General features: G+C 42.6%; 1 protein-coding gene across 1 annotated transcript; it reads right to left on the bottom strand.

Annotated features, from left to right (window-relative positions):
- Positions 1–7,504: 7,504 nt before the first annotated feature.
- On the bottom strand, positions 7,505–9,442 carry LOC306897725 (general transcription factor II-I repeat domain-containing protein 2A-like; the record flags this gene model as incomplete). Its single annotated transcript, XM_079462717.1, has 1 exon — positions 7,505–9,442. The coding sequence occupies one exon, from the start codon at positions 9,440–9,442 to the stop codon at positions 7,505–7,507; it is 1,938 nt and encodes a 645-aa protein (XP_079318843.1).
- Between the last annotated feature and the right edge of the window lie 681 nt (positions 9,443–10,123).

The raw sequence follows: 10,123 nt of genomic DNA, 5'->3' as shown, positions 1-10,123 counted from the left end.
TAAACTTGCATCAACAGAGTTGTCAGAGGAGAAAAGAGTGTCCGCTTCAAAACTAATACCGCTCTACAGGATGTTGCAGCACAAGCTTCGACAAAAAAAGGGCTTGGAATGAAGGAATCAACTGTTCAATTAGGTAGGCCACAATGCTGCCAACTTCAATGGCCATAACTGTCATAATGTTGTCAATATACAGTAATTAAAATGATTTGCTTCAGTTTTCCACAGGATCACACCTGCAAAAAGGTATACAGTCCAGCTGTGGTGTGTATGTGTCATTCAGAACTTTGACACGGGCTACACTGGGCCCAGAGTTAAAAGATTTGGCTTTTGGAAATTTCTTACAAATCTCAGGAGACTGAAAAACACCTCACAACCAAAAACAAAAACGAGCAGCATGACAGTGGGTAACATAAAATACATGTTTTACTGTTCAATAGTTAAATGTTTAATGTTTTGGACTACAGAGCACAGTGTCACCTATTAATGAGACACAATTCAACTGTCAATTCATGTTTAATGTGAGACTGAGGTGATTTATTCATATTCAGATTCACGGCTGTATTGTAAATTAATATAACAATTTACAGGGCCTGATATTCTGTACTACGCCCCTGCCATCAACAGTATTTTTTAATGAAAAATGTTATATGTAACAATTGAGACATGTGGCTTTATTTATTTTATTAATTTTCATGTTACATGACCAAAATAACACATATTTATTCACAATTTACCCTAAAATTAAAAGGAATTTAATTATTTATTTAATACTTTATTGTCATTGTATTTGTACCATTCTAGTTGCACACACACACCAATGCAATTCCACACTTAAATTCAACAATAAAATGAACATAAGAATGTTTAATACATCTTTTAAATGTTTATTATAATGGCACTATTTATATGGGTTATATGCCAGCCGTTAACCACTCCCATACTTCATCTATAGATAGACTGGCACAACGTTGTAATCAAGCCGGTTTCACAGCCATTCTTGAAAAAACCCACTAGGTGTCACTGTAGAGACAGATGTCGGAATGTTTGATTGCCTGCCAAAGTGGCCGAGTTCAGATTGCCTGACAGTCTCCGGAGCTCTACAGCCTTGCTCAATGTTTATGAGAAATTTTCAAATGTACTTTTTTTGTATGTAGGTCCTAAGTGTATTTCTGTAGGTTTTTTGTTCATGAATTTCTGTTGGTCTGGAAGACTTATTATTAAAGTCAGCCAAACAAATTCCATGAAGCGGATATTCAAATTTTTACATGGATACCAAACTTGAGTGTGTAATGCCCAAAGAGCCGGCCGGTGATTCTCATGAAATCTTCTTCTTTATATTCATTTAAAACAAGATATGACATGTTTAACTTTCAAAACTTTTACGACAGTCTAACACCATTTTAATAATTCCCCCCAAAAAGAAATAATTCTCATTACCGTAACCATTCACAACCGTCAATCTCATAGCATGTTTTGATAAACACAAGCGAAGCCATGATGCCTAAGCAAGTTTTTATTAATCATACTGTACATAATAATACATTAAAGAATTATATTTTAATAAAATATTATACTTGCAAAATGTATTTAAATGTGGAAAACTACCTGTATTGGTAATGAGAAGGGAAAAAGCATGACAAGAGAATATTAAGTAAAATAAGTTTTATTGTCGATTCTGCTATATGTACAGGACACACAGAGGATTGAAAATCTGTTTCAGGCCCTTGGTGTAAGATACCAACATAACAAGACAAGATATTAAAGATAAAATGGAAAAGAAAGTATTAAAAAATGCTAATCTAATTAAAAGTACAAAACGTACAATAAAGATAACAATTATGTTGACCATCTGTAGTAATAGCAGTGGCATTGCCAAGGGTGTTCCAGTGCCACCCACATACCAAAAAAAGATGCAAAATATTTTTTATAGTCCTAATGAAAATATTTTCCAAAACTTAGGCTATTGTTGTTTAATTACATAATTGATTAATTAATAAATATCTACTGACATTTAGACTACCAGTCAACCAATCCACAAACAGCCGCTGTCTGTGACGTGAAGCCAGCCTCTTGGGAGAATGTTGCCGCTTTAAAAAAAACATTCTAAACAAAGAGAGAATCTTTTATTAAACCTTGCTAAAAAGCAGCAAAAAAACGGTTTCAGAGTGAGTCCTACAATGAAGGTTGCTGCCTGATGAGGTTCTGTCTAGTGGGTGCTGCAGGCGCTGTGATTCACAAAAACGTCTCAGTTAGGTATGTAGGTATAGTTACATATAGTGGTTTTACTCTTCCAAGGCTTCTCCCAGAACTCATGTCAGCACAATCTCAGTTACCTTCTATATTAGCTCTTGATGCAGACTACGAGGAGGGCGCAACTGGAATCACTCAACCCTCGCTGCAATCCACAGGACCTGGTAGCTACCTGTAATGGTCTGATGTTGAATGCTTGGAATCTGAGACTGATATCCTCAAACGCGAGAATAGGCAACTCCGCCATGCCCAGGACAACCTGATGGGTACACTGCAAACAATTCAGAGAGAAAGGGACTCATTTCAGACCACTAAGGATCAGTATGCCCAGGAGCTCTCTAAACCCAAACAACAAATGCAGCAGCTACAGATCCAGGTGGAGCAGCAACAGCCTACAGCCTAAACCTATCTTATCTCACTACGAAATATAAACCACAAGAATCCTACAGGGTAAGCGTTATATTTGCTTCAATCAACATTTGCCAAAGAAATATCAAAGCATTTCTTCCAATCAAAATTTGTCAAAGAAATATTATAAAACACTCACCCTTTTAATTGTAGGTCTGTGCCCGATCGTCGGTGCGCCTGCCTCAGCCCGGCTTTGGTCTCTTGGTTCGAAGAGGTTTTCCACCTTTCACGGCAGGAGCCCCCAAATTGTAAGATTATTACTTTGTCAAGTGTGGATGGGGCGTGATTAAGCGGAGTCGGCAACGAAAGGGTGAGGTAAGCGGTGTGTAAGGATGTCAATTGCACATTGTGAACACCTGTGTCTCGTTTCAGTAATTGGTGGGGAGACGGTTAGAAGCAAGCCGTGCAGACAAGGAGGTTGAGAGAGACCAGCTGGGAAGCCCGATTATAGTGCAGAGCGCACACAGCACTTCTCCTACGAAGACGACGTCCCGCAGTGTATCGAGAGACGACAAGTCACTACAAGATTGTTTTGAGTTATTGTTTGTTAAGAGCCCAGAGGCGCCAAACAGGAAATCTATAAATAAAGTCGTGAGGTGCTTCCCAGCCTACGCCGACCCTGTCTCCTTTCTTCCCTACAACAACGAACTGTATTACACTGTATTACCTCGCCATTTGCGGAAGTAATTCAATCGCTCGCGGCGCTTCATCAGGAACACCATCAGGCGCTGCCCAGCCCACAAAGAAATTGTGGTTCAGAATGAATTAAAAGCGATGCTAGATATGGGGGTAATAGAAGAGTCCAACAATGACTGGGCGAGCCCGATAGTTTTGGTCCCTAAAACAGACGGCTCGGTATGGTTCTGTGTGGACTATCGCAAGGTGAATGCTGTGTCGAAATTCGATGCATACCCAATCCCACGAGTTGCTAGATCGGCTAGGTTCAGCTCGCTTTTATTCGACACTGGATTTGACGAATGGATATTGGCAGATCCCCTTATCTCCCATGTCCAAAGAAAAAACAGCCTTCACCACGCCGTTCAGTTTACAACAATTTGTTACCCTTCCTTTTGGTATCGGACCGGGGCGTGGGGGCAGCCGTATCCCAGGAGGTCGAGGGTGTAGAGCGGCCGGTGCTGTACATCAGCCGCAAGCTCTCCCGAAGGGAGGTGAGGTACAGCACCATAGAGAAGGAATGTATGCACATCAGATAGGCCGTTCTCACCCTCCGGTATTATCTCCTGGGATGCTAATTCACGCTCTGTTCAGATCACGCGCCCCTCCAATGGCTCCAACACATGAAAGATACCAACGCGCGGATCACCTGTTGGTACTTGGCATTACAACCCTTCCAGTTCCAGGTGGTCCACAGGCCGGGGATGCAGATGGTCGTGGCCGACTTCCTCTCCAGGAGGGGAGGGGAGCTGCAGGCCAGATGGTTCCCCGGCCTGAGTCGGGCGGTGGGGGTATGTGGAGGGGGGCGTGGTTAAATGGAGTCGGCAACGAAAGGGTGAGGTAAGTGGTGTGTAAGTAGGTCAATTGCACATTGTGAACACCTGTGTCTCGTTTCAGTAATTGGTAGGGAAAAAGCCAGCCGTGCAGACAAGGAGGTTGAGAGAGATCGGCTGGGAAGCCCTATTATAGTGCGGAGCGCACACAGCACTTCTCCTGCGAAGACGACGTCCCGCAGTGAATCGAGAGACGACAAGTCACTACAAGATTGTTTTGAGTTATTGTTTGTTAAGAGCGCAGTGGCGCCAAACAGGAAATCTATAAATAAAGTTGTGAGGTGCTTCCCAGCCGGTCTCTGTCAACCTCCTCGTCTGCACGGCTGGCTTTTAACCATCTCCCCACCAATTACTGAAACGAGACACAGGTGTTCACAATGTGCAATTGACCTACTTACACACCACTTACCTCACCCTTTCGTTTCCGACTCCATTTAACCACGCCCCCTCCACATCTAGGTATACAGCTTTTATGAGTTGAAGGGTCTAGTCTACTGGGCAATCAGAGGAACCAGATCCGGGGACCAAGAATGACACAAACACAGAAGTGTAGTTCACTCAAAGACCAAGTTTACTAAAGATGGGTTCAGTATATATATGCATAACTGAGGATCTTTGAACATCTCACACAATAACAAGATAACACAATAAATCTGACATTTGTTAGGTCAACGCGTACCGAGCACGCCAACATAATGGAGATCCCTTAGACAAAACATATATCTGTCCTTGCAAACCCAGAACCTCGTCCTGAGATAGAGCAGATGTACAGAGGTCTAGCCCCTAAAATTCCAGACTTTGTACACCTGAATCCCAGGGAATTGTCACGGCTGAAGATAGCCCTGGAGAACACCCTCCTTGTTAATGCCACTGAGAGATTCAAATTCCAAATACTCAATGACCATCTTAAACTTGAAGCAGCTTTGCTGATTGCAGATTCATGCAGGCATTCGCAAAAACCATTCACAAAGACAATGTCAGCTCTGGATCAGCAATATGATCAGCCTCATCAGCTTGCTCTGCAGCGTATTGCAGAGCAGCGTATTGCAGAGCTTATGGATGGGCCCAATATCTTCAGTGGAGACAAAAGCCATCTGGCTGTTTGCCCTTAAGGTTCTTCCCTCGTAGGCATGCTGGAGCAACTGGGAAGAAAGGGCTTGGAGTTTCTGTGTCGCTCTCAAGTCTCCAGGCTGTTGGGGAAGCTGCCACATTACCTCAGGTCCAGCTTACTGTTGACAACTTTTCCTAGTCACTTTTAGTTTTACTTTGTGTTTAGACTGTGGGCAACACTGGACGGCTTCCGGTAGACGGAGTTTCACCTCACTGCGTCGGAATCGGTTTGTTGTATCACTGCACTTGTAGTTTGTACTTGTACTTTCTTTCATATTAGTGTATTTTATTCATAGCATACATTGTTACTTATCACTGTTGTTGCTAACTTATCCTGATATCTCAATAACCATCTCCTGGTTATTTACTTGAAGATCTTAAACCAAAACACTCAGCGACGTTAGCATAGCACAAGCGTGCTAGCGGGCTTTCTGTTTACACTGCTTAATAATATCATCTCGCCTTCTAGTTTTCTTGTGTGCTAACGGTTTCTCTCTTAATCGTATACACTAAGAATCACCAAGCAGCCTTGGTAAGTTGGAATTACTCTTCAAACCCGGTGAGTTATGGCTTCTTCTCTTATTATTGTCACTTGCACCTCATGTCAAATGTTTAGCTTAGCCTTCTCTGTCAGCAGCGAGGGCTTTACATGCGATAAATGCAGGAAAATAGCTAGGCTGACAGAGAAGATCTCAGAATTAGAGTCTCGCATCCTATCTTTATCTGAGGATAGTAAGAATGTAAGGAGCTTAGAAAACACTTTGGATGCGAGCAATATTAGCGCGCACAGTTCGGCTCAACCCCCGCAGCTGGGAAGCTTTGTGACTGTGAGACGGCGTAGTCGCAGGTCAAAACACCACTCAACCGTTCTGACTACAGTCTCGAACAGGTTTGCCCCGCTCAGTGACACACCGACTGAGAAACCTGCTGAAAGTGCCCTAGTTATCGGTGATTCTATTGTTCGGAACATTAACATAGCGGCACCAGCCACCATAGTCAAATGTTTACCGGGAGCCAGAGCGCCTGACATCAAGTCAAATTTAGATGTGCTGGCTAAGGCTAATCGTAAATTCAGTAAGATTGTTATTCACGTCGGCACAAATGATGTTCGACTCCGTCAATCGGAGATCACAAAAGATAATATTAAAGAGGTGTGTGAGCTCGCAAGCACGATGTCAGACACTGTAATATTCTCTGGCCCCCTCCCTGCTTATCATGGTGATGAGATACATAGCAGATTATCATATCCAAATGGCTGGTTGTCTGAGTGGTGCCTGCAGAATGCTATTGTTTTTATAAATAACTGGAAGAGTTTTGAGGGCAGACCTGACCTGTTGAAAAGTGATGGTCTCCACCCCTCCTGGGCTGTCTACTGTCTAGAAATATGGCACATAGTCTTAATGCTAAAACTTGACTCACTGGGGCCCAGGTCAGGGAGCAGACAGAATGGCTTAACCAACGGTCTGCTTGCCGTCTCACGTTGCAGAACACACATAATACACAACATGCGATAATACTTCCCCCAAACATCATAAATTAGAGACTGTGTCTGTCCCCCGGATTAGCAAGCATAAAATAATGCGTAAACCTCTCAAAGGTAATTTAATTAACGTTAAACTAACTAAACATGAACATAATACATATAATCAACTGTTACGACTCGGATTGCTAAATATTAGATCTCTCTCTAATAAAGCACTTTTTGTTAATGATATGATAACAGATCATAAAATAGACATGCTCTGTCTGACAGAAACATGGCTAAAGCCAGATGATTATATTGCTTTAAATTAGTCTGTCCCCCAAAATTATTATTATAAACACGAGGCTCGCCTAAAAGGCAGAGGGGGAGGTGTTGCTGCACTTTACTGTAACTCTTTTAGCATTTCTCAGAAGTCTAATCCTAAATACAATTCTTTTGAAGTCATGGTATTTGATGCATCAATACCTAATACTAAGGACAAAACATCTTTACAATTTATTCTGGCTCTTGTATATAGGTCTCCAGGGCACCACACAGATTTTATTAAAGAATTTGGTGGGTTCTTATCAGAACTAGTACTGGCTGCAGACAAAGTCCTTGTTGTTGGTGACTTTAACATTCATATAGATCAGGGGTCGGGAACCTTTTTGACTGGGAGAGCCATGAAGGACAAATGTTTCTAAATATATTTCATTGAGAGCCATATAGTTCTTTTAACGTATAATACATTTAATATGTCTTACTTTTAATGCGACTTTTGGTGCTGCATGGTTTTGCTGATGACCTTGTAGTCTGGTTCATACGTGGTGAGGTTGAGCTTCATGCAGGCGTTGAGGCTTCCATCAGTTAAACGTGAGCGTAGGTTGGTCTTAATGTTCCTCATATGCGAGAATGACTGCTCACATGCATATGTAGAGCCAAACATGGTCAATAGGGCAATACTCACACGCTGCATTGTGTGGTATGTCACAGGAAGCTCGTTCCAAGTTTTGAGAATCAGCTGGTCTTCAGGTTGAAGATTTTTCATTTCTGTCCACCTGTGTTCCCTCGCCAGCTCTGCTCGCTGTCTTGCAAGACTTTCCAACTCTACATTAAGTGACTTGAACTTACTCATCCACATGTCTGATGCCTTCAGGTCAGCAACTTCCAGCTCAAAGTCTCTGATCGAGACCCCGGGGATGCATGTCAGGTCGATTTTGTCCACTGCACACTCATGTGGATGAGTGATGAACTTGAAAAGACCAGTGCGCGCACGAAATTCTCCAAAACGTGCTTTGAATGACTGCAGGAGATTGGACGTAAAGCCAGCTAGCTTCTTGAGATCCAGATGTTGAGTGGAGTCAGTTGCTAAGCATGCATCTCTAAATTGTTGCAGTCTTTCAAAGTGCAGAAGACGACCTGTTTCAATATCCCTGAGAAAGACTTCCAGCTTGCTTTCAAATGCAAACACTGCTTGTTGAAGGGATGAGATTGTGTTTCCAATACCTTGCATTTTCACATTGAGCTGGTTCAGATGGCCAGTTATGTCCACGAGATAGTGAAACTGCAGGAGCCAGTCAGTGTTGTCTAGCTCAGGATGCTTGACGCCTTTCATTTCTAGAAAAGTCCGGATTTCACTCAGGCAAGCTGCAAAACGGCTGAGCACCTTCCCCCTTGACAACCAACGCACGTTGCTGTGTAAAAGCAGACCGGGATAATGATTCCCAACTTCTTCTAGCAGAGCTTTAAACTGGCGATCATTTAAAGCGCGGGAAACAATAAAGTTGACCACTCGAATGACCAGCGACATCACCTCACCAAGCTCCTGGCCACACGTCTGAGCGCAAAGCGCCTCCTGGTGCAGGATGCAATGAAAACTTAGGATGGCTCTCTTTTCATGTTCACGGAGAAGCGCTACAAATCCTTTGTTCTTACCCAACATACAGGGTGCACCATCAGTACATACAGAAATAAGTTTATCCATCGGTAGTTTTTTTTCTTTAGTAAACTCCATGAAAGTCGTGAATAAATCCTCTCCTCTTGTTGTCCCTTTCATTGGCAAAACAGCTAAGCTTTCCTCACGCAGTGTGTCACTTGCAGCATACCGGGCAATTATACTGCACTGAGATAGATGGCTAACGTCTGTTGACTCATCTAATGCGAGAGAAAAGTATGTCCCGGCGTTTATGTCCTTAATTTGTGTTTCCTCAACTTGATTTGCCATCATGATGCTACGATCATGCACAGTTCTTGCTGACAGGGGCATGTCTTTTATCCGTTTGATTATTTTGTCTTTATTTGGGAAGTCATCAAACAGTTCATTGGCCACATTAAGCAGGAATGTTTTGGCATACTCGCCATCTGTGAATGGCTTTCCATTCCTTACTATTGCCAAAGCACCCGCAAAGCTAGCGGAATTCCCGTCACCTTGCCTGGTCCACACGCGTAGTTGCTGCTGACTCGTATGCACTCTCCGCTGTAGCTCCTCGCATGCCCTTTTCCTGCTGTCCCCCGCTGGATATTTCGATGCAAATGAAGCATGGTGCGTATCGAAGTGCCGCTTTATATTTGACCGTTTCATGGATGCAATTTTATCATTGCATATTAGACATACCGCAGATCCTGCTCTGTCCACAAATGCAAATTCCTCTGTCCACGCAGCCTGGAATGCACGGTAATCATCGTCCTTTTTTCTTTTCGCCATCTTTTCTGTTACAAGGGTTGAAGCGGATAAACTAGTTGGCTATCTGATCAAATTGATTTCTTCACCTTTACAATGACCCGGAGATGCTCGCGAGCCATTGGTCCCCCGACCTGTGACCCGCGAAATTTATTTTCAAAACTAATTTCGTTTACTTTAAAATGACACAGTATTATTAAGAAATATCATAAGTATTGTAAAATCATTTTCAAACTGATTTTTTTTTCAACTCAAAATTGTCTGGGAGCCATATGCCGTCACCGGAAGAGCCATATATGGCTCGCGAGCCACAGGTTCCCAACCGCTGATATAGATAATGATACAGATGCTTTAGGAATGGCTTTTAAAGACACTCTTAACTCCATGGGCGTTTGTCAACATGTGTCAGGACCTACTCACCTTCGTAATCATACTTTAGATTTAATATTGTCTCATGGTATAAACGTGGACGACGTAAAAATCCTTCAGCAGAGCGAGGACATTTCGGATCATTATCTGGTATCATGCTTGCTTCACTACCCAATGGTGGCAAATCAAACTCCAAGTTACAAATATTGTAGAACAATAACTTCGACTACAAAAGGTGCGTTTCTTGATAATTGGCCTGAATTGTCTCAAATCTCTAGCATGAGTAATAACGTTGAAGATCTTGACTTTACCATTGAAAATATTAATGCCACCTTC

Source organism: Barbatula barbatula, assembly GCF_947034865.1.
Source record: "Barbatula barbatula genome assembly, chromosome: 8".
Taxonomy (NCBI): domain Eukaryota; kingdom Metazoa; phylum Chordata; class Actinopteri; order Cypriniformes; family Nemacheilidae; genus Barbatula; species Barbatula barbatula.
Note: the sequence above shows the minus strand (reverse complement) of the source record. Positions and strands in the feature narration are given on the sequence as shown.